General features: G+C 35.1%; 1 protein-coding gene across 2 annotated transcripts in view; it reads right to left on the bottom strand.

Annotated features, from left to right (window-relative positions):
- Window positions 1-25996, bottom strand: part of DMD (dystrophin) — a 1192425-nt gene that overhangs the window by 408529 nt on the left and 757900 nt on the right. For both annotated transcript variants that reach the window (XM_086608718.1, XM_086608727.1), the window contains 3 exons: window positions 20665-20840; window positions 4588-4735; window positions 2472-2621 (listed from right to left, as the gene is read on the bottom strand). In XM_086608718.1, the coding sequence (XP_086464844.1) occupies window positions 2472-2621; window positions 4588-4735; window positions 20665-20840 (474 nt within the window). The remainder of the gene's footprint in view (window positions 1-2471; window positions 2622-4587; window positions 4736-20664; window positions 20841-25996) is intronic.

The following is a 25996-nucleotide window of genomic DNA, read 5'->3' as shown; positions in this document are numbered from 1 at the left end:
ACCTTCAGAGAACAGTATGGATTTAACTGTCATAATTTTAAAACTCAGTTTCTGTTCATTAAAGAAATATGTACTGCATTTTTCGTATTCTTTAGATTCGGCTACCAAGGGACAGAAAGAATTTCTCAGTTTTATGTATCTCCATAAGTAGATAGCTGAAATAAAACTAATTTTATTCTCAAATGGAAGTTTAATTTTCTAGTTTTAGTCTTTTAGAAGTAAATGAAAGTTTTTGAGTGGCAAATTCCAAGCCTAATGTCCTGTCAGAAACATTACTTAGATCTAGGAGACAAACTTGTAAAGAGAATGATTCACTAAACAGTAGCTTTATCCTCCGTGTTTCATCCAGAACCTAACCACTTTCAACAGCATTCATAGTTGCTCTGTGACAAATAACCTGGAACATTTCTGCATCAGCAAGCAGGAAGTGAAAATGTAAAGTTTTTAGGTAAACGACTAATCAGTGAAAGCTTACATTCAGAGACAAATTACAGACTTTGTTAAAATTCGTGTACTTTTACTACAAGTAAATTTTTTTTTTCCTGAAAACTAATGCTGTCCTTTTAATACTACAGCTCAGATTTTCAAACTGTGCTGCCTAAATTCAGCTATGTATATTCTTACTTCAGCTTGTAAATAACATTATTTTTGATCTTGAACTGTCTAAATTCTTCTACATACATTGATTTCAGAAATCCATTTGTAGAGAAAGAGATACTTCTGTCCAAGTACCTAAATAATGATTTATGTGTCCAATTTGGAGTTTGAGAATGTGATCAATATTTATTACCCACTTTTGCTTAAGCCATTAGCTAATATTCTGAGCCTCGCCAGACTGTTTCTGTTAGGAAGAAACTAGTTAGTGTCCCACATCAAATAAGTTCCTGTTTATTTCCCAGGTTTGTGCTTGAAATTCAACTGTGTTCTCAGAAATGGTTAAAAAAACAAACAAAAAAACCCACACAAACCCAGGATGTAATAGTCTTAACCAGAAACTCTAGCCTGTCTTTTCAGTAAGATACGCAGAAGATTTTTTCACCTTTTTTTTCCCTAGAACTAAGCACAAATCCCTCTTTCTTTTTTCCACGGCATTCCGGTATCTTTACCTAATAGATACACCACAGGTTAGTTTCGCAGATTCTGATTTTGACATCAGTCTCAGGGGAAGTCCTTCACCTGCTTGTACACTGACCTTTTCCCACCAGAATAATCCATACGTTGGTTGGTGGTCCTCTAGACAACATTTTCTATCATTTCTGCTGTGTGAGGTATGGAGAGCACTCAAATTATTTACCTCTCTTTACCTCTTTTGCTATTCATTGTTATCAGTTTCCAACACAAAAATATATAACTTCAGTAATAAAATATAACAAAATCCTCTTACTTCTCTCCCTGAGTATGGAGATCCCAAAAAGCAAAATGAGTGGTATTTTGCTACACAGAAACTAGAACTCAAAGTTCAAGGTTGGAAGAAGTATGGTGAAACGTAAAACAGTGGTTGCAGCTTCCATGTAGGGGTTGAGGAGAAGAGAGAATTGGGAAGTGTTTCCATAAAGGCAATCAGCCATTTGCTCCTGCCTCTCACACACCTGAGTCACGTGGACATGATTCTGCCCCTCTACTCTGTTCTCATGAGACCCCATCTGGAGTCCTGCGCTCAGCTCTGGGGACCTCAACACAAGAAAGATATGGAGCTTCTGGATTAGCTCCAGAGGAGGGCCACAGAGGTGATCCGAGGGCTTGAACATCTCTCCTATGAAGACAGGCTGAGAGAGTTGGGGCTGTTCAGCCTGGAGAAGAGAAGGCTCTGGGGTGATCTTATAGCAGTCTTCCAGTACTTAAAGTGGGCCTACAGGAAAGCTGGAGAGGGACTTTTTACAAGGGCATGTAGTGATAGGACAAGGGGCAATGGATTTAAAATGAAGGAGGGCAGATTTAGATTGGATATAAGGAAGAAATTTTTTACATTGAGGGTGGTGAGGCACTGGAACAGGTTGTCCAGAGAAGTTGAAGATGCCCCATCCCTGGAAGTGTTCAAGGCCAGGTTAGATAAGAGGCTTTGAGCAACCTGATCTAGTGGAAGGTGTCCCTGCCAAAGGCAGAGGGGTTGGACTAGATGACCTTTATAGGTCCCTTCCAACCCAAACCCTTCTATGATTCTATGAATATTTGTTGTACTCTCAAAACAACTAGGCTACAAAATTAATGCTCTGCATTTCACCCTTATGCAGATTTGTAATTTAGGGAGTATGTTTGGATGCAACATCATCACTTCAGGCACTAATTGTCTTGGTTTGCTGTCATTGTTTGTCACAGCAGCGTATTTGTACACATTTTTCTTCCTTAGGGTTATTATGCATACAAATATCTTTTCATATAGAGAAAAATAATACTTACTAGAAAATATATAACACAAATATTTGCTGCAGATTAAAATTTTATACCATTGTTACATCACCAATATATCTAACCTTTAACAAGCGGTGGTTAGCCTCCTTGAGTGTACTCTCAAGCTTATGTTTTTTGTCTGGGTTCAGTGATGCACTTCCAAGTGCTATTCCTCCGGTTTCATTTAATCGTTTCAGTATTCCCTTGTGTGGCGGCAGCTCTTCAACTCTTAACTGGAACAGACAAATACAGCAGTTAAGATGAACTGTGGTAGAATTTTCACCTCTCTTATCTTCACCCTTATTGATTTGTGCATCAGCTGAAGGAATAAACTCAATTCAAGAAAAAATAACCATGGCTTTCTGAATGTAGAAAGCTAAAACTCCCCAAAAGAGACTGTAATAGTGGATCAACCCTAAAGACAGTCCTAAAAGCCAAAATAAGGGGTTTCTCATGATATTAATCACTGTTACATGATAAATTCCACTTCTGGACACTCAATAGCTCATGTACATAACTTTTGATAATATTTTAATATGGTAAAGAGCAAGCACTTAGGAGAAGGGTTTTAACATGTTTCATGCTGTGAACACAATCACTGCAATGGTATGTGGTGTAAAGCCCTTCAGTCTAACCTCATTATTAAGAATGTTCATGTATGTTCATATAAAAACCACAGAAGTAAAACCAAAGGAAGCAAGGCATCATCTAAATGTACCACTTCATCATATATGCAGTTATGCAAGCTATTATTATCAAAGTAACTTGATATATCAAGTAAGGATAATGTAACTAAAAGACAAAGTTCTTCAAGATCTTTTATTAAAAAAAAAAAAAGAACATAAGCAGGTAGGTATGAAATAAACCACGCTGTAAACCAATGCATTATTATTTGCTGTATTAGGATGCATTCTTTTGTAGAGCTCCAAAAGAGCAACATGAACTGTCAAAATGAGATACAAATAAGAGATAGTAATACCTTTAATTTTAGATTATGTATCCCTGGGGAATATTACAATTGGGAAATATTTGTATATGAATGAGGAGTGGAAGCCTTCATCGTTCAAAATCATCAATTAAGACTTCAAACTTATAATCATGTCTGCAAATTATAAGATGTATCTAACACTCCTTATAAATATTCCTTTGCCTTTGCTCTGATATGCTTGGCAATGGAAGCAAAGCTTCACAAATTGTCTGTCCAACTCACTGAGATCTTATGCTAAACAGGGGGACAAACTCAGCATTTGGTTAAGTCTTCATTTCCTATGCAGTACTGTTTATCCTATTTTTGTTTATTTAAAAAGAAACCTGAAGATAGATTTTTACTAAATAATATTTTAGATTTTTTTCAGACATTGTTGAAAGAAGGCTAGAAGAAACTCTAATGAGTTTCCTTCAGATTCTTTAATGCTCTTTTCCATCACTTGCTGAACTTGTTCAACTTGGATTGGCATAAAGGATAACTGGTCCTTACCTCAAGAGAGGACAGGAAACATTTAGGCAGGTATTCTATAACCAATATTTATTTTCCAACTCCAGTTTAATTTATTATTGTGCATGTTATTAAACATAGTCATTCTGTTGGACACATTTCAGAAACTAAACAGAGCTACTTCTATTGGATATATTTATTAACAGTATCATATTCTAAAAGCTCTAGCATCATCATGAAAATATTTCAGTCTTTAAAAAGAAACATTTACTATTTTGTTGGGTATTTTTAAAAAACATTTGTTAAAAGTCATGTAGATGTTTAGTCTAGAAAATGTTGCAGTGATACTTTAACCAGCTGATATTTATAATTATACATGTAATTCTAGATATTCTTTTGAAATTTTGAATACTATTTCATAAGGGAGAAGTTATAAAAGATTAACAAGATATCTATAGAGAAATGTTTTATGGATAAAACAGTCAAGTTCTGAATTAAGAAAGGAGGATGAAAAAGGTAATGACTAATTACCTAGTGACAGGATAGGTATTTTCCTTTCAGTACATTTTCCATTACTTTTCTGATTTTAATATGATCAGTATCTATTTGTATCTGGGTTTTGAAATTCAACTGTTTTGATTCATCTACAAAAGTTAAATGAATACTGTATTTGATGGCAGAAGCCTTCTCTGAAAATAGCATTTAATTTTCTTCAATGTAGAATTGATAAAGTAAGAAAATATTAAGAATAAAACTCACGATACCTTTACTTTGCTAAGGCAGTCTCTTAACTGGTCTTCATTCCCTGGTTCTAGGGGAATACCAATAATGTTTTCTGCTTCCTCTAACCATAAAATCAACTTGTTCAAGTCCTCTTCAAATTCTGATAAAATAGTCTTTTCTTCCTCTAACCTGTAATAAAAACATTAAATAAATGTTTCTATACATTTAGTTTTATGTTGAAATGCTTAGCCATACTAAAAGAAAGTCTAGGGAAAATGAATTCTTATAATTTATATAATTACTTTTAAAAGTGTGCCATAGATTTTTTCATATCAAAATTGTCAGACCAGTATCCTTTTAACATGGCATTAAATCTATTTTAAAATAAAAACTCAAGTCATGATTTTCAATGTCACTAAACTCAGCTTCTGGATTACTAAACCCATTAATTATTTAGACTAGATTTTTGTGTGAACTAACACAGCCCAGTGTCAGAAACTAAGAATTCTACCACCAAATTTTACCAAACAGATTCCATAAAAAATGACACTTAAACCTAGTTGGACATATTGTATAAACAGATATTTTGGTGACTGTATCACATACTTTGTGTAAAACATTCCAGTCAAGATCCACAAAAAAGTAAGGTTTGCAGTCCATAAGAAGGAATAGGATAGGCTTTATCTCACCTAACTTTAGATATGTGCTTTGTCTACATCTACAATTCAGCTGTTGATTTTCTCACACAGATTCCCTTCACTGAATGCCAATTGGCGTTTCCTAGGGTGTGATACATGGATTCATCTCAGATGATTACAATGTGAAGAGATGAATTCTGTCATATAACCTTTTTCTTTTATTAATTAAAGGAAATCCAGATGACCCCCTAAGATGTCAGCATTGCAAGTGTCTGCAGTCAGATAACACTACTTTCACCATTACTGTCTAAATATATGGAGATTTGAACTTTTGTGCCTGAGCTTCCAAAGTTATCAAGTGATGCATGAGAAAATTTTCAAGGGGTAGGAGGGAAGAGCATTGGTAGAATGTGAGTCCTTTGGGATTAACGTTAGAGGGGGATTTCTTCTGAAGAAGAAAAGTTCTATTTTGTATAAATCACTTGTAATTTATCCTCCAAACTTATTTACAAAACTGAGGTTACACTGAGTCTTACCTGTATGGAAAGATTAAATAATTATTAATAAAATAAAACAATAATTAATAACCTATTAAATAACAACAGAATTTTGTTGTTATTTTATTAAGGTTACTTGAGATCAAAGCAAAATTGTAAAACCAGCTGCTGCTTTTTTTTTTATACTATTATTATTGTTATTTCCAAGACTCAACTGAGTTTGAGAGCTTAGGTCATCTATTACACATCATAAAAGGTTGTAATAGTATTTTAAGAATACAGCTCAATACTACAGCGAAGAATCAAGGTCAGTATTATTAGTATGTTATTTCTGAATAATATTTAATAACACATGTTTTAACTTTGTCTGGTCTCCCATACTTCTCGTGATGGTTAGTGTCCATAGAACACTCTGAGAAGTCATCTATTTTGAACTACACCATCACTTATTTAAAAAATATTTCTTCGTTTTTTTAAGGAAACTACGTTTTATGATGGTGAACAAGGAAAGATGTCTCTTTAGAAAAGCTATATGAATAAGCTTCAGGCAAAAGAGAATCAATAAAAAGTGTCAGCTCCACACCATCTAACAAAAAAATACTGAAAACAATTGTTGCTTGACACACTTACTTGTGTACATGCACGCATACACATTCTGACGAACAGTGGCAGAAACTATAGATTAAAAGCTTTTATTCAAGCAGAAGAGAAATCTAGAAGTTTCCAACAGTCAGTATTTATCTTACAGAAGTTTTTACATCCAAATCCTCAAAATATTCCACCTTATATTAAGAAATCTAACTTCAAGTCGTTAAAAATCTTATATGACTTTTTTTCCTTTACTGTAATTTCCAGAGAATAAAAGTATTCAAATTACTTCCAATGTTCTACATTTGAAACGTTTACTTACAAGGAAAGAAAGCTGTTTCCTTAATGTTTTAAGTAAAAGCATTTCGTTAGAGGGAAAACAAAGGAAGACATTTTCATAAGATTTGTAAAATTCTTTTTAAATAACATCACCTGGTTACATGGTACAATGAGAGAATCCTAGTTTGCTCAGCAGTGAAAGTTCTAGTAGTGAAGAGAGGCATAAGCAGAGAAGCTTAAGATTTTTTGAGGAGGGAAAGAGCCATGATGTTAGAATGCTGACTATTATAAAATAAAACTAAGAACATAAAATTCAACTACTATTTTACAGACATTGCAAACTAGCAAAACTTTTGCTAGTGCTTTACCTGCTTTCCGTCTTATTGGTGTTTATTGCATTTCCTTAAAAAGGCATCCTTGCAAGATGAAAATTGCTATACTAGATGAATAAACACTCTACAGGATCTACAGATGCCTCTCCAAAATAGTAGATTAAAAATCAGACTAAACTACCAAAGAAGACACTCTTGACCACATTTCACTATCAAGCTCCTACTCTCACAGTCTGGCAGCACAAAACATGCTGCATCTTAAGGAGACCTGAAAAATATGATAGTCGCCATGCACGTGACACAGTCTTTCCTGGATGGCAAAAGCCAGGCAAGAAGACATCGCTACAAAGGTGTTCTTGAAAAAGAGAAGTGTTTCTATTAAATTTACAAGAATCTAACGCTTCTTGGAAGTGTCTCCAACTGTTTTCCTAAATTTATCCTTTCTTTTATAGTTAAAAAAAATAAGAAAATAGCAACTTCAACAATATATGCAGTGAATATCTTGGATAAGGAAAAACCTTATAAAACAGTATTATGTATTAATGTTTACAAATAATTATTAATAAGTAGCTCACACTTTCAAGGATTTTCTTTACAGCATAGTTTAAAGATGTTCTCTGTTCATTTCTAAAATATGAAGCATTATTTCTTTGTTTACCTTCAAGTTCAATATTTTTGTAAAATTTATTTAAGGAAGCAGTAGTGATAATAATGAGTGGGATATTTAAAACTCTCCATCTACAATTCAGTAGTAGGTATTTTATTTCCTAAGTCAATTCAATGCATTTAGATAAGAAAAAAGCACTAAGTCCTCCTTGAAATATTGGTTCTGAAATATAAGTATTCTTAATATGCTTTCAGGAAATGGATTTGAAGTGATTATGCCTGAAAAGAAATAGTGTATATATATATGGAAAAGCAAATGCAGAATATACTATTAAGTATTACGAAGTCCAACAATAAATCACACATTCAGTCATAATAAATAGACAAAATTTGTGTAAAGGAGATTAATAAAAGGCAGTACAGGTTTAAATGGAGGAACCTTTTTTCCTAGCTCAGCTGATAAATGCATAGTTTGTTATTATCTCAAGGATTTTGAGATGGATTATAGCTGGAATTTTAGGTAAGCAATAAATTTAGATCTACCCTCACACAGGACGGTTTTTTGTTAGCTAGTTTTCAAGAACCAGGTAGCAAGAAGTTGTATGCTCTAAGGCTGCAACAGCGCAGGTGTATAGGGCTAAGTCATCTCTTTTGCAATACTGAAAGACACTATAGAAAAAAGGCGGATGACACTCTTAAGTGCTTATTGGGAAGTGTGTATTGATAGAAAAAGAAAGGAGAATCCTACCGTACCAGCCAAGAGTCATAGAACCATTTAGGTTGGAAAGACTCTTAAGACGATCGAGTCCAACCATTAACCTAGCACTCTCAAGTCCACCACTAAACCATGTCTCTAAGCACCACATCTACGTGTCTTTAAAGTACCTCCAGAGATGGTCACTCAACCATTTCCCTAGGCAGCCTGTCCCAATGCTTGAACACCTTTTCCGGGAAGAAATTTTCCCTAATATCCAGTCTAAACCTCGCTCACACAACTTGAGACTGTTTTCTCTTGTCTTATCGCTTGTTACTTGGGAGAAGAGACCAACACCCATCTCATTACAACCTTCTTTTAGGTAGATGTAGAGAGCGATAAGGTCTCCCCTCAGCCTCCTCTTCTCCACTGCTGTTGCCCATGCTGTATGCATTGGTGTAGATATCCTTCAATTGGGCTATTGATCCTGTCACCATTCCCCTCTATCCCTCAAGTCACTGCATTTTGCATAGTGGACGGAGGATAAGAAATCCTTCGTATCATGCGTCTTGTCTACCTGACAGGTCTGTCCCAGAGAAGGTAGGGTGCGGTTCCAGTAATCTCTCTCTCAGACTCATTGATTCTCCTCAACCTACTCACTTCCTCCCGGCGCTCTGTCACTAAGCAGAGGAGCTCCTCTCCCTTGGCACACCTTCCACGGGTGTGCTCACTACTGACGTCCAATACTGGCATAAGAGTAGGGCGCACTCTGCAGCCTGACATCTGAGTGCCTGCATATTCCCATCGGATCTCTGCCTGGGAAGCTACATCAGTCATGATGGGCGCCGAGTTTAAAGTGAATATGGCCTTCTGCCAGGTGGATACCATTGCTCCCTGGTCAAGCCAGATAAGTTAGAGCGCTCTTCCTATGTGACCTTCTATGCCACACCACACAGGGTTTGCCCCATCCTGGTCGCTAGCACTCCCTAGGGGCTTCTTTTATACATAGGGTGGAGCTTGACCAACATTGGTCCTGGCCCCATCCAGGTCTCATCAGCAGCTGCCTCATGAGCTGTGGGCTCCTTGCAGTTCTCTCCACTTCCCTGTGGTTTCCTCTGTTCAGAAAATTCCACAGTGCACCATGCTAGAGTACTCCACTGCAGATCATGCTGGCACTGGAGCTGCTCACCTTGGGTCAAGAGCAAAGATAGGCACAACTGTGAAAAACAACCTTAATTCACAAGTCAAGAAATTAAGCCTGGGAGATGACATATTTTTCCCCTATTCCCACCATGCTTTGAACCTTGACTGAAAAGCCAGCTGCCCTCAAGGTGCCACATTAACACTACCATTAACTACCTTTCACACAATTGGAGGGAGAAATTCTCATTCATATACATTGTACTTCACAAAAAAAAAAAAAAACCTAACTCAGCAATCTATATTTCACAGTTCTACTGCCAGTGGAACTGAATTAAATGGTACTCCACAGCCCAAAGAAATCCAGAAGTAAAATTTTCACAACCAAACATGACTTTGAATCCAGATTTTCAAGGCTCAAGAGAGGCCTTTGTGCAGAATTAGATAACAGAGATGCATAAAGAGACTAAATAAAACTAGCCTGGTGGAAAAGTCCAAGAGGTTTAAAAAGATTTCAGAAAATAACAGTTGAAAAATACCAAACCATGTATTACTTTCAACTACCACTATGTATCTAAGAATTTGAAGGATGTACATAGGACAGAAGTTAAGATATTAAGAATAAATTGTCCCTCAGGAGCTGCAACCACATTGTGATAGAAGTTAATGCAGTATGGACAGCCACCCACTGCCTTGTGAGACCAGTATCAGTGGGGTCAGCAGCTCTTTCGAGCTGGAGGAAGACAAAGATACTGTGCTTTTCTTTTCTTGAAGCTGTATCTCCCTCTGATTTAAATTATTTATATAAAACCTTCCCCCTCCTTCCCCATATAAATTAAATAGGTTTACATTTTTGCAAGAGACAAATTAAGAAGTAAAGATTTATATTTCCTTATGTTGCCAGAGAAAAGTCTTGCACTGACATTTGGAAAACAACGTACATTCTGTCCTATTTTCCGGTGGAAAAAAATTATTGCCAATATTTCTAGGTGCTCTCAGAAGCCAACACTGCAACCTTTAAACATACTGTTACCTTCAAGAACAGCTCCTTTTTACGATTTCACATGCTGTAACTGAAGAAGAGATAACACCTCGTTCAAAACTAAATCGATGAGGTTATAGTAAAAAAAAAAGCTATAATAAAATGTTGATTGATAACATAATTTATTGAATTGTGTTGATGTATCTAATTATTTTTAATTGCCATTTACTAGAAAGAATATTTATTTGATCAACTAGGTATCTGAATTTAACCCACTTTAGTGTTTGGCCACAGCCTTTTGGCCAATGGTAGCTGATTTTTCACAAAGATAAGATTGATTTGCTCTAGGGAGAGAAGAGGAGGAAAGCCTGCTAAATGGAGATTCTTATAAATTAAGTAATCAGCTAGATTTATTGTCTGGTGAATTGAGTTAAACTATCAAGAAGTCAAAAGACCACCACCAATGAAGGTAAGATTTCATGATCCAGAATATGAAAATCACATCTAATCATAGACTTAAAATTCAAGATCATCTATAAGAAAGGTAGATTTTCTTAGCAATAACAACTCAATGCTATTAAATACCATAAACTTTTTAGTCAAGAAATCTACGGCAGAACAAGAATTGTTGAGACTTCAAAGCCATGAGCAAAGCTGATGCAATCATTGTTATGTAATGTAATTTTTATGTTTAAAAAGTGCTTCAAAGCTGGAAAATATTGCATCAGAGGCCTCTATCAAAATGAGTCCTAATGAAATAGTTGATGTGTTCTATAGATGTTAAAGGCAGTAGGAACATGACAGTGACTCCCAACATGTTTTGTAGAGTTGGATAGGCATCAGTAAAAAGCACCTGACAACTGCTCTACTGCATGTTCAATAACAACTTTCACTCTAAAAATGACTCACCATCTTACCAAAGAGAAAATATATCTTCAGTATACAAAAGTCAATGTTCATAACTATACTTAGAGCATGAAAATACTCTTTTTAAAAAATAAATTAATATATTAACTGAAATGCTTAGCAGTTTTCCACTGCTTTGAACAGACTCTGAATAAAACTTCTAGATCAAAGTCCTGCCTTAGATTTAGAATGGAATTCTAAATCAGCAAACAGATTTATTTGCTTTAGTTCTTAACACAGTGTATTCTAATATTTACTAAACATATGAGCCCACTACCGCTCTTTTTTAAGCTATGAAAAAAATTACTCCGCAGTAACAGCTTAGAGATTAAACAAACACAAGCCACTGGTGCCAAATTGTTCTTCAGAGAAAAAAGAAAGAGAAGATATTTACTGTAAAAACTATAAAATCCTCCCAAATTATTTATGTCTTTGTTTATGCACACACATACACACGCATAAATAAACATAAATACAGGTGTGCATATATATACATACACACACACATACACACGCATATATAGAAAAACATAAATACAGGCGTGCATATATATATACACACACACATTTATACAAACAAATGCATAAAAATTGAACACCATATATAGCAAAAGAAGCCAATTAACAGCCCTACTTTCCTGATTTTGTCTTAAATTTTATTATGGAAACCTACATGACTGTTTTCAGGAACTGTTGTTTGTCTAGGATTTCTGGAAATGCGAGCCTTATCAATGAAAAGCCCTAATACTGCTAAACTCTTAATTTTTCTTGTGTCTATGTACTACAGCTCTGAATCTCTTATGGAGTACTGTTACGCGGTCAGAAATTCTAGACCTTCCTGATGCATACAGACTTACTCATTTTGGTTGTATAGGATATGCAGAGAAGAACCAACTTTACATAATTACATTTATTACAGTGTTCTTCACTGAGAAGCGTATGTGTACTTGAGAGGTCAAATGCACTCCTCGAGCCAAAATAGGTTATCTAAAATCAGCTAATCAAAACATTTTTGTTTGTGAAACTGAGGTAGATGCTAATCTATGCTGAGATCTGTAGGACTGCAACTATAAAAATGAAGGAACACTAGCTCCTTGTAATCTTAAAAGAAGAAGCACAATTCTTCAGAGGCAGCGTCCCCTTCTGCCCCCGTTAAGTGGAGGTATGGGAATCAGTTATCCACTGTTACATTGTGAACCACAGGGTAAAACCTTTGTTTCTCAACTTGAACAGATTCCCCAGAATCTAAGCTCTCAGCAACAGCTTTACTTTCTTGTTTCCTATCACTTCTCCTCATTTGTAAAGTACATAGCTCAGTGGAGGCATTACGTGATGGTACCCTAAGGATAAACCCGAGAAAGATACAAGTTTAAATATGTTAATTCTGGCACATAAAAGGCATTGCCTTCAACTCAATGCACCTGAGAGAAACATTATTGAGTTGTATAGTATTTTGAATGAGAAATCAAAAAGATTTCTTGTCTCCTAGAAGAGATAGCAATTGGCAAGATTCCTTTTTCATCTTAAGTATGCTGTCAGTTTTATCACCCTTATGAATTCAACTGCAACCCTTAAAACATTTAAAACTTTTTCTAGTCATGAAAGAAAGATTTTTACTTTGATGACTAATTTAAATGTTGATCAGTAGGACTGAGTTTTATTATCTGAGCCATGTAGGATGTTTTCAACCTAAGACTTTCCAGGAATTCTTTTAGAGATATTTACTTCATATATATATGTGCACAGAAGGGTTTCAGAATTCAGACCCAGAAAAATAACATTCCATAAAGATCCACATCCTTTTCCTAGTCAGGAACAGTATGTTGTATAGTCATTAAAAGGTCCATTGCAATTAACAGGAGCTGCAGGTGCACTTCATAATTTACTTTACAACTCATTCTTGGCCTACTAGAACATTACTTCTATTACAAATAACTTCCTGCATGACAAGTATCATATTATGCAAGTCACTGAAATAAAACTCTCTATATTGGCTGAACCAGTTAATCAAATAAAAAGTTTTAACTAGATGACTGATTACACCTTTTGAACAAGCTGATTTCTATCACTGTAATTACATTTGGAAGAACAGATCCACGTACTTTCTAGGTGTTTAAATTCATGGTGGCCATGAAAAATTAACAGTAAATTGTTACTAAGGGAGTATAGGCTTCCAAATCTGAGTCTAAACAAACTGGAGTAAGGAGCATGAGCCAGCAGTTGACTCAGACATGGACAGAGCAGCTCTTGAGAAAGCAGTTGGGAGTACATCCTGCTAGATAAGCAGGTGACTGAGGAATAAGATGTCATTTCAGCAACTGCTCCTATGGAGCCAAGAAGATCCATCTCCAGCACAGATCTGCATGTTGTTATACACTACTGCCTTATCCTTTTATACCAGCCTAAGTTCCCAAAGAGCTTTTCAACTATTTCTCTGTCAGCAAATGGTTAATTTCATTAACCCTGAAATGTAACTTATCTTGTTTGATGAAAAATTTTTAAACTACAGCAGAAAAGTACAGAATTTCATGTGTAACTTTTGATCTTCTGTGTGACTGTTACTCTCAAGCATATTATTTTGTGTTTTTCATAATAAAACATGGCAGCTTTCTGTTTGTATTTCTAAATTCATAAGGCCCCTTGGTCAACTATTCTGACTACATAGCTGTTTATATGAATTTTATACACATTATACTTCTGGAAGTGAATGTATTAATATTCAGTGTTTAATATTAAGTAGTAAGTTTAATTAATGAAAAGTTTTTTTTTTTCCTAATAGCATTTTGTATATACGATCTTTCATAGATCAGGGATTAAGTTTCCTAACAGTATTAAACTGAATTACTAACAAATTCTTATGGTAGTCCACAAAATACCCTGGATAGGTTTTTTTACTATCATTAGTTCTCAGTTATAATTGTTAACTATTACATAAACATTCATAGCCCATTTCAGGTAAGTTTATATTTCATTTAGTTTCTAGAAACCATATGAAATGCACATTGCAGCTCACATATCTTCTCCATAGCCAACAATGTGATACCAGTATCATAGCAATCCGTAAATAGTTTGTGAAACACATCAGATGTTTACAGTTTGTAACTGCACATAGTGATGTTGGACTTATTTGGGAGGCGTCGGCTAGAAACAGAAAATATGCAATCACAGGAGTAGGACAGATCTGCACTTGTGACTCATATTCCCGCTTGCACTTCCAATAATGTTTTGGTGCCTTTTCATTTTTTCAACATTCAGCTGTTGATTTTGTATTTATGGTATTTCTAAGATTAGGAATTAGTGCATTAAGAAGCTGTTTCCGAGAGTTTAAGAAGCCACCAAAATAGTAACTGGACAATTTAGAGAAAATATTTGCTAAGAGAGAATGAGTTTTCTTTCTTTCTCTAAAAAATGTGCAGATATGCTTCATTTGCGTAACAAAAATTAAATAAAATAATTTAAATGAAAAATAACTATAGAAAAGTCAGATGTAAATACTAAACAGTGAGAAGTATAGCTACACAACTTGTAAACACAATGCAAATTTATACCAGAATAATTCTTTTCTAGTGATTTACTCTAAGAAATCTAAACAGTCAAAAAAAGAAAATTCAGAAAATTCAATACATCACTAATTTTATGTTGGAAAGAAAAAAAATATATTTATTGACTTAACTGTCATGAAATCTCTTCATCCTAAGCCAGCTTTTATATTGCAATGGGAAGCTAATCACAGCCTTCAATATACTGAGTGTTCAGGTGAAGGAAATCAAACACTGGCAGCTAGTGTGTTGTGGAAAAAAAAACACTTTAATGAAGATAAGGTATGAAAAATACTGAAAAATATATTTACTTTATACCTTTTTTTTAATTTATTTAGAACAGAAAGTTTATGGGTTTATATCCAGAAAAGTATTTGAAAGTATTCTGGCAAACAGCCTTTGTTCTGTCATTCTTTCCATAATTACATCTACTTGCTTGAGTAGAGATCTGAACAAACAGTCTTCAGGTTCAAGCTCATTAAAAGCGCAAATGTATTTGCAGCTAAAATAATGAAAAATTCTCTTCCGTTCAACAGAACCCAATTTTAACAAATGTCAGATTGTGATGAATAAAAAACCCCAAACTAATTACTTCTGAAACAGTGAAGAAATCTAATCATGGGCATCTGTTTTCAAAAATGACACAAGGAATTTTTAACAAAGATGGAAAATACAAAGACCAGCCAGCACCGCTGCTACAAGTCTGTCGAGAACCTCATTTCTGAGCCTTCACCTTATCGAGCTACTATGTGAGATGTTGCTTCTCCTCCTGATACGTGAACCCTCAACTAGCTCTGCTCGGCATATGCGTTCCTCCAACAGGAGTGAAGGCTCAGCACCACGCTGCAACCACAGCCCTGGGGCTTGCCACCACCCAGGCACTTGAGTGCACACAAGCACCCTGATGGCAAGCCACTGTCTCCCTAAGTCATCCAAAACTCAGGTGTCCCAGTGGCATGACTCAGCACAGTCATGCACAGTACAATATGGCCTGAGGCATCTCAGAGGACAAAACGGCAGATAGATCATCTGATGGTGCACTTTATAAGATATGGCATTCGAAATGATTGCTGGAATATGAAGAGGAAGAAACTGACAGATTTGTCCCCACTCTTTTGTCTGGGGTTAGTGTAATCTATTCAAGGGGCAATTGCAGCTTCCCCTAGTCTCCAAAATCTCCCTTTCAGTGTAACACTGTTCCAGAGTACAAACTCAAACTGCTCCAAAACATGCCACTTGCAGCAAAATGCTAACAAAAACTCAATTAAATTCCCAACTTACTAACTATCAGTGTATCAGACTTTCAATCAAGTTTCAGTTTGTTCAACTGCCTAGTCTGTTCCAAAGTTTGCAGCAAGATAAAATTACTAGATGTGCTAAAATTACATTCTCACTTAGTTCTTAGCGGGATGGATTAAACCACAAGATACAGAAACATTAAACACTGAATTCAAACTTCTACAGCTTTGAAACTCTTTGATAAAAGCAAACGAAAGATAACATCCCACGCAAACATAACTCAAGCATAACCTCTTGATCTTCAGTACCAAAGAAAGGAGATTCAAAGCCAATTTTAAGTCTGTGCTTTGCCTGGGATCAGCATTTGACCTTTTAAAACTTAAAAAACAACTTCTTTTTACTGAAGAGTAGTACAGGTTCCTTAAATGGTTTTGAGATTTGGGTTGTTTTCTCGTCTGTTTTTAATTAAGTTGTCCTTTTATGGTCCAAATAATTCTCATTCGTTAAATCTGCTAGACTACCACTAAGATTAATATTAGTGTCTAGTGGATCTATGTTCAGTTTCAGTTATTTATGAAATTGAATGGTTTTGATCTGGTTTACAGTTCTTATTTTGAAGGTAGTTTAATATTTATTCTAAATTATTTATGAAAACTGGATTAACATGTTGAAACTCTCAGAATCATATCATGTATCTATCTTCCCTTTTTAAGTCAACCAACCACAAGGTTCATGATGGTTACAGGAAATATTTTGAATTCACAGTGTTCTTTATCAATGCAGTGATAATACTATGTTCTCATACAAAATAAATAGTAGACCATTTAACAGTGCATCCTCAGGAAAACTGACATAATCGATTCATCAGAACATGAAAATGCCTGTGTCAGAAAAGCTTGCCTGACAGATTGCCACCACCATTTCTAATGGGATAGTAATTAAGAGAAACGGAGAAGACTGGCCACTTTCTTTAGTCTGTTCACCTCATAGTCCCCCAGGATCCACTGTTATTAGATTAATAATTTTATAGGGCTGAGTCATAATATTTTCCTCCACAACCTGCTGAGGCCAGCAAACCTCAGATGTTCGGAAACCATAATATAAGGAAGTTATTTAAAAATTGATTTTACTATCTTTTACAGTTTCAACAAGTACCCTTGACTCCTGGTATTGGGGAATTTGGTGAATAACATGTTTTTCCACATTCAGTTTACCCACCACTTTGATTTTGTAAACTTCAGTCATATCTCTCCTGAGATTTCTCTCCAGATTGAAGATCTCCAGCTTCTTAGTCTCTCCTCACAATGCAGCTACTCCAAACTCACTCATTTTAGCTGTCTTCCTAATAATATACTTGAAATTGGCTTAAGAAATATGTCCGAAATGGCCTATGCTCCTTCTGTAAACTACACAAGATTATCACAATCAAGTTCTTCCATCTTGGTAAGCAATAGCTTACAATCCATTTGATTGCTAATTTCTTACCATTTCCTTTATCTTGACATCTGCTGAGCCAAAAAATTTAACAGAAAACAAAATTTTAATTGATCACTACTCCACTGTTTGACCTACTGAGAATCAGCTTTCAAAGCAGAGCACAATGTATTGACTATAAAGAATAAAGCACAAAATTGTTTTAAAAAACATTTAGAATCAGTTTTCTTTTCTGAATTGTTCAAGATTCTAAATGTTAATATTGATTTTATTTTTCTTTGAAATTATTAAATTAAGATGTATTCTACCTAGTCTGCTCTCCCTTTGGTATCATCTTCTTCTATTATGGTTTTAAAATGTGATTCTATTTTCTTATTCTGAAAATTAACTCGAGCAAAATACTTACAATCTTATTCAGAATCATAAAATTCTTTTCACTGTGAACATTTTAATTTTTAGGAAATATAGAGAAATACTAAAGGATGAATAAAGCTTCAGTGATCCAAAACATAAGCATGTTTGGAAAATAATTCATTAAAGCTATTTTGAAAAAGAGAAGTCAAAATATTTTAATTCACTCTGATCTATCATAATTTGTATTATCCTGAGATACTTAAATAAATTTGCCATTCTACAGTGGTACAGTATAAACATACGAAATGGACAATGCCATGACTATATCAGCTCTTTTGGACTGCTGGCCGTGACATATTGGACAGCAAAGAAAACAATACAGAGCAAGGTATAGAAGAGTAAGGTATACAGACTGGGGCAGTGGTACAATCAAAGAGATATTGAAGTTAGTTTGCAGATATCTGGCATGGCTCCTGTTTGAAGCCCAGCTGTGATAACTCAGAATGCATTAAGGTACATAGTTCTTGACGTGTCTTAGCTGAGCACCATTTTACTGCAATTGCTGGTAATCAAGCTAGTTCAACTGTATCTATGCAATTATGGTCTCAAGAGAATGACTCCTGCACAAACATACACTGAGACACACATACAGGTGAGAGTCTGAGTGAGCAATAAATAGTAGCATACAGGAGAAGCAAGTAGAGGTCACTTCCTTCAACTTTTCTTGTCTGCTCCATGCTTTGCTCTTAATGAAAAATTAAGGCACTTTGGGTGACCTGGGTTTCAAGTCCTAAAAATAGAGAACTTGACTGTATCCCAAACGAAATTGAAACAACTAATGAACAACTAAAAAATGCCAAAGCAAATCCCATGACATCAAGGCTATATGAAGACTGTGCAGTAGGTAAGTCTATGATCTTTTCACCCTAGGATCATCACTAATTGAGAGCTAGCTAGAACATACCACATATTCCTGTCATCTAGGTTTCTTGCCTTTGAAAATCCAGTCTGTGAGAGTGAAAAGATGAGGGGATAAAATAAAAAGCTTGTACTGGAAGGCAGTACCTAGACTGAGGGTAGGATCTGTTTCCAAGATCTGGGAGCAAAAAGTGTTCCCTCGCTCTAACACAGCCAGGAAGACTGGGCAATGAATAGAAGTGCAAACTCCTCCGTCCTGATGCACGAGTCTCACTAGAGTATATCAAAAGCATTTATATCAGTTTAACACAACACTATCTGTATTCCTTCTACAGCAATGCATTTATTCATGCAGAGTTCACTAACCTAGGTCTCCACAACCATTGTCCTCAAAATTACACAAGCTGTCATTCTAGAGAAAAACAAACCAACCAGTCAACAAACGAAACAGATCAAAAGAAGGAACGAACTTGCAAGTGTTTCAGATCCTTCATCTAGGGAATATAACTATATTACTCTCCTTTAACAGATCCTAAGCTTCCTTAAAATACAGAATGTGCCAAGAAATTCCATGTACTGCTAACACCGCCCTGATCCAAAACAGCATTAGATACACATTGCTATTGATAAATGAAGGAAAGAACAATACCGATCTTTACCAGAACTGGAACATATTTCATATTCTCAGACAAAGCTCAACCACTAATCTCTTTCTTCTGTGTTGCCACAGCAGCTTACAGGGCTATTAAAATGGTGTGTTATTGGTTTGTGAGTGTTAGCGCTTACATAACAAGTTAAGGCTTGGAAACACAGATGGGTTTCCATTGCACAAAAGAACAGCTTTTAGTGTGATAAATAAAGGCCAAGGGCTCCCTTGTGTAACAAGTAGCATTACCATCAACACCTGGAAATACAGCAGAAAGAATATTTGAAACACTGATGTAGCTTCTGACAGCTGTAGCTTACTTGTTGCATCTCCTTCTTTTAACGTGTTCCAAGTGAAACTTAAATCATTATTAAACTCAACAATAAACTTTCAGGACTCTTCCTTACCACTTGCAGTGAACATTTTTACAGCTTTTGACCGCCACAGATCTAAACTAAAAAAATGGTACATGACACATCACAAGTAACAAAACTGTTGCACACTATTTGTTATTCTAGTACATCTCTAGCACACATTAATGTATGTCTATAAAGAATATTCTGGGTTTTAAAAACATGCATGAAGAAAGCTCTATCAGTGACTATTTTAGAGCAGAATGTCATATCAATTTAAGTGTAGCATCTAGGTTAAGAATATATGAGCTTATAAAACCTAGTATAAATAGCAACAAAAATATTTTTTTTTCTTTTTCAATCGGAAATTTTCTTTTTAAAGAAGTTAAATCATTTTTGTATTTTCTATAACTCAAATGCTCTAGCTTCCTGTAACTGCATGAGAAAAAGCAAATGGATCTGAAAATGATTATAAATAACATTTATAAATTAACAAATCCATTCTTTTTATCCAACCTATGAAATGCATATGTTAATGGCATTAATGATGAGAAGTGAATTAGATTAGGATTAATTGTTTCAATTAGCTAAGTTTTTATTAGTACTACAGAGATATATTTTAATGGCACACTATCAAATGGAAAGATGTTAAACCAACTGTAAGAACTGTAAATGAAGCTCTGATCTGTTCTACTTTTAATCAAGCAATAATGTATGGGGTTTTTTGTTTTTTCTAAACAATAGGAGAGGAATTATAAAAACCTGGAGTATGGAAGAGAATGATGGTCACTAACAGGAGCGGGTAGAAAAGAAGAATTAAACAAATGATTGTGGATGTGAAATTTAGTTACTGATTATTTGTTATGAATATGAAAACTCCAGAAGTTAAGAGCACCTTTTAACATTTAAGCAAGAAGCAAATCTAAAACAATAAAAAATAATTTCACAATATTTTTGTTCTCTTTTAACTTACCTCTTCTTTTTCTCTACCAGCTGTCTGCAGATCTCCTGCCACCGGGTATTCAAACTTTCCAGTTGTTCCTTCAGCACCTTAGCATCTGCTGTTGATGATTGCTCAATAATCTCTTCACCAGTTACGTTCAATGTTTTGACAACAGTTTGCTGTCGCCCAATGCCATCCTGAAGCTCCTGCAAAATACCCACCACATACACGTATTCATAAAAACATCAAGCATGAATCAAAATGCTTCATCAAATACTGGCCAGATGGAAAAAGAGGAAAGATTTTGCTCTCCTCTGAATTCCAAATGAAAAATCCAAGGGTGAGTAGACAGAAAGACATCTCATGTTTTTGTAACAAGTACTTTTCAGTGCATCTCTATAGCCTTTTTTCCCCTCCTGTATTCTTGTCTGCCAGAGATCATTACAGTAATATTCTGCAGATCAATTAGTAAGTAAAACTTGTGAACAAATTTACTTCTACGCCCCCAAAGGTATACACCATGTTTATTTAATAGTCTACAAAGCATTGCAAAATATAAAGTGCACAGTGTTTGCAGTTCCGATTAGTTATCAACACAAATAAGTGATGTCGAGAAAGCAAAGACTGTTAGAAAAAAAAAAAAAAATAACACATTTGTTTCCAGTTGTGAGAAGCCTGATAATCCGTTCTGTAATGGTTGGTTTTGGTTTTCTGGCAGGGTTAGGGGGAGCTAGGCTTCTAAGGAAAAGTGTTATTTACATTGTTTCTACTTAGACAACAATATGGAAAACCGCCAAAAGATACTAAGATGGACCATTTTTCAAGTTTTACTAAATATATTAGGATACATTTTCTACATCTTTTCTCATTAAAAAACTGTCATACTTGTAGCTACTTTACCTTATTTTTAAAAACGACACAGTTCTGAATCTGTAGCTTAGATTTCAACACTATATGCCTGTTTAAGAAAAGTTGTTCTTTATAAATAAGGAAATGAATATTTTCGTATTTTTAATCATCAATAGAGCACGAGTATTTTTTCCTTGAATTCCTCACAACATACAAGCAGGGAAGCATAAAATCATTTTCAACAGTTTACTGCCAAAATAAGTAGAAACTGAAATACCGTCAACATTCTACATTGTAAGATTCATATTTATGAGAGGTTTCACAGTCTCAGGAAGTGTGTCTGAATCCTATCTACATCCAAGAGCTTTCAAGTAAAATGCTGAACCCACCTTTTCTGGAAGAAACCAAACATTTTAGCTTATCATACTCTGGAACAACATTATAAGCTTGTTTTCTCTTTCTAAATGTATAATATGAATTACAGAGTAAGTTAGTAAATCGACATATTAACATTAAATTAAATTTGTCCATGAACTGGTTAAAATTGGCAGGATACAGCTTTTCAGGATTGTAAAAGATGAACATAATTACTACTCATGCCTTTTTTTTTTTTTTTTTTAGATATATCTTGTCCATTGGATCTTCAGGCATGTGGTTATGATTGAAAGTTCACAAACTCAATCACACTTGAAGTTAACTTGATTTAACACAGCCACACCTCAGTTGTCAGATACTAATTCATCAAACCACGAAAAGTCAATTGCATGCCCTATCTCTATAAAATTTGCACAAATTTTACACAGACAGCTTGAACACCAAAATCAGTACAACCTGGGGCAGAGGTCAAAGTCAGCTACCTTCTGCGGCACTTACCCACAGTCCTGGACAGGTGTCGTAGCCGAAGCAAAGGTTTGTACTGCTGAGACTAAGCTTATTATCCTTTCTGTTCGGTTTTCTTACAGTTTCTTTTAGAAAAGAACTCCCCCAAAATTATTTCTGTCTTTGGTACCTCTCGGTAAAAACTGTTACTGTTTTTTTTAATTTTTTTTCCAAACTATTCTCACATCCCGTACTTTCAGAATAAAAAAGTAGCTGTGATGAAGGTAATGTTACAGTAATCGGCAGGCTGGTTTATTATGTTTTGATAAGGTGAGAAAACTTTTTCTGCTGGATACTAGCAAGCTACTACAGTCCAGTCACGTGGTATCAAGCTCCCTGCTAGCCCAAAGTGTCCCAGAGCACTTTGCTTTCCCTATGGAACATGTAAAATTTTAAAATACCATTGTAGAAGAAGCTGCAAGATCTTTTAAGACCCAGAAAAGACCCATAAAAGTCTCTTACTTTGAGGTACCAGATTTTCTTGTCTTTCACCTGATCCAACCTTTAGCTATTATTTTCAGGTGCATGATTCACTATTAGAAATCACCAGTAGTAATTGCCAGGTAGTTTGCCTAAATGCAAATATTCTCTATGATTGTGAGGCTGGAAAGTCATTGATCTTTCCAGTAAACACCTCAGTTTTGGTAGTACAGCATTTCATATTGATTTTAAGACTAGAGCCTTTTCATTAAGCAGTAGGGAGATGACACAGGTAAATAATGACAATAAGATGTATAGTCTGAGGAAAAATATTTCCCAGTAAGTGGCCTATTTCCAGCGAGGTGCCTGAAACAATTGTGTTATTCCATGTCTGAACTTAAGATCCATACCACTTACAGAAAAAACAACTCAGAACAAAGCTTCTATTATACACAGCAGGACTGTTCATTTGGAATAAGTGATCAAGGCAAGAAGAATAAAGAAGAGAAATTCTATTTCCTGAAGTCCAAAGATTTTAGAATTAAAATTTATAGAAATTAGAGGTTATCTCTGCACCATTTTCTAAATGACAGAAATAATCACCAGCCAGTATGCTGTTATAAAGTGAAATGCTAATTCAAAGTCCATTTATATACACTAACTGAGCGCTTTTCCTGCATTCACGACATCTTAAATTGTTTTTTCCTTCCTCCCCCAGCATACACTAAAAGAAAAAAAAAGTAAAAAAAATATAGCAACTATTACATGATTTCCACACTTATTTCAATCGACACAAAATGAACCAAGAGAATTTTCTAGTTTGTCTTGTGGCATGTTATGCAATAGATCTTACTTACAAAGTAAAAAAAGAAAATAGCCAGCTCAGTAGCAGAGATGGTCTTTGAATTTACAATCCCTAATACCAAAATGGGAACCTTGCACAGGATGCGTAGGAAGGGGAAGTGTGAACTTCCGCCAGAACATGAGATAAAGCTTCTGGCCATCTGGGTTTCAGATCACCGTAGAAATCTCGATTTGAGATTATTTTTTCCACTTGACACTTTTCACATAATGAAATGGAAACACACATGCTGATGAAGTTTGTCTAGATTCCATGGCCTAAGAAAAAAGCAGATTTTTCTTGATACTGGGTACTGCGCAGAGCACAACAACCCATGAAGACATTTAGTTTTTTAAAAAAGTATTTTTATATTAAGTGGACAAAAGTGGTTTTAGCTGTTTTGCTGAAAGTCATGTTTTCACACCCTCGCCCCAGAGCTATGAATCACAAAGATGTTTTTCACAACTTGCATTCAGTATCTAAAACTTGTCAACACCTATAGTTAGTTCCCTATTCATTCACCCTCTTAGCCCTGCCACACACCTGCATGAGGACATAGTCCTGGGAGCCTGCAAGGGGTTGCCTCCCATGGACTTACAGCTTATTGTGCTACTGAAGGCATATTGACATTGAATCTGCTTCTTGTAGTTTCACTTGACATTTCACCCCTTCCTACAGGAATGGTGAAACAAAAGGTCACGTTGCCCTTTGGATTCGCAGCTTACTCAGAAGGCCATCTGAGATACTTAACGCTTGCAATTATACAGTTTCCAATCACTTTGTTCATAAAGAGAGCAAATTTAATTAAAAATGAGATGTTTATATAGTATCAAAAATATAACTACTTGGAAAATATGAGACCTCATCACATTCATACAGAGCTAATCACAATTTTCAGTGGATTCCAGATATTTCTATGTACTTTGTGTTTTCAACATGTTGCATTTTTAGTTAATAAGAAAAGTAGATGATAATATAAATACCCATCACTTTAATTTTTCTTTCTTGTAATTCCCAAGCATAAGTAAGCAGAGAACGACATATCATTAAAGTGAGGTTTAAATATTCTCTCAGACTAATGCAAAAATAGTATATCAAAGTATATTCTACCTCTCGTACAGACGGTTTTACACTTTGATAATGACCTCAACTAATTTCGTACGATAACTTAAAACTGCCAAGACATTAATTTGATGCTTCTTTGCTTCAATTAATTTCTTTTTATTTTCCAAGGTTTACCTAAAATAAGAAATTATGCACACTGTTTCAGAAAACTTCCAAGTGAAATAAAAACAAAAAAGAAATACGGTGTAAACACAGGTGAAAATCCTCACGAAAGTCAATAGGGCTGCATCTGCAATAGTAGGGGACTCTTTCCATAATCAGCTTGAAAATTCTGGTCTAGTTCACTATGAGTTTTCATTTTCGTTAGTACATGTACTTTCTGGTCCTAGAAGCAACATCTTAACGGCAACACAAGAGCAGCTGCTTTATGACATTTTTCAAATCAAACATTAAAAAAAAGAAAAAGTGGAAAGAGAAATTCCCAAATGACTTTCTTAATAACACACTTCCAATATCACTTCTGACCCCCTCCACAAATGTATATCGAACACTATTTCAGTTATACCTCCAAACATTCAGAGGTTTCTGCATCAAGGTTAGTAAGATGGCTCATCAAGCTGTTCTTGAGATGCTTATGCAGTATTGTGAATATTAATCAACAAATCACAACAGAGTGTAACAAAGCTGATAGCAACACCATACACCATTATTCTTTAGAAAATACTTTCCAATTACATCATATGTTGCTTCCCTAAGCATATTAAAAGTCTGAGAGACTCTAAACCTACAGGCATTCCTGGTATCGTTTAGGAGACGACTTTCAGTTCATATCCTAAGTATAAGGTAGAAATACCCTAGAAGGGAGAGAGAATATCTAACACTAAAATACACTTGTGTCTCCCTCTTCCTCTTTTTTAATTTCCTTCCCACACTGTTTTTCCTTATATTATTTTCGGTTGATTTATTCAGTGGTTTTACTATTTATGTAATTTTCTTTCTCATTCTATGTTTTTCTTTCACCCTCTCCCAGTTGGTCCTGTGGCTTGCGCTCCCCTAGCTACAATCAAAGATGAATAAAAACCTGCAATATTGGATATCCTAGAGCTAGTCCTATTCGCAAGCTTGCTGTACATCACTACAAAACATAAGTATTTTGTTTCCTGGAAGTTGCCATCCTTGTGCTTATGGACTTCAGCCAATTTAAGTTTGTTTTCACTGTTATACTATTCTTTTTCTTTTAGTCTTCTTCCTGTAATATATTTAACTTTATGAAACTGTATCATTCAAGGAGTCAAAGGAACTCTCTCC

The sequence above is a fragment of the Tauraco erythrolophus genome, chromosome 1, assembly GCF_009769465.1.
Source record: "Tauraco erythrolophus isolate bTauEry1 chromosome 1, bTauEry1.pri, whole genome shotgun sequence".
NCBI classification, from domain to species: domain Eukaryota; kingdom Metazoa; phylum Chordata; class Aves; order Musophagiformes; family Musophagidae; genus Tauraco; species Tauraco erythrolophus.
The sequence above is the reverse complement of the archived record's forward strand: the minus strand, read 5'-3'. Positions and strand labels throughout refer to the sequence as shown.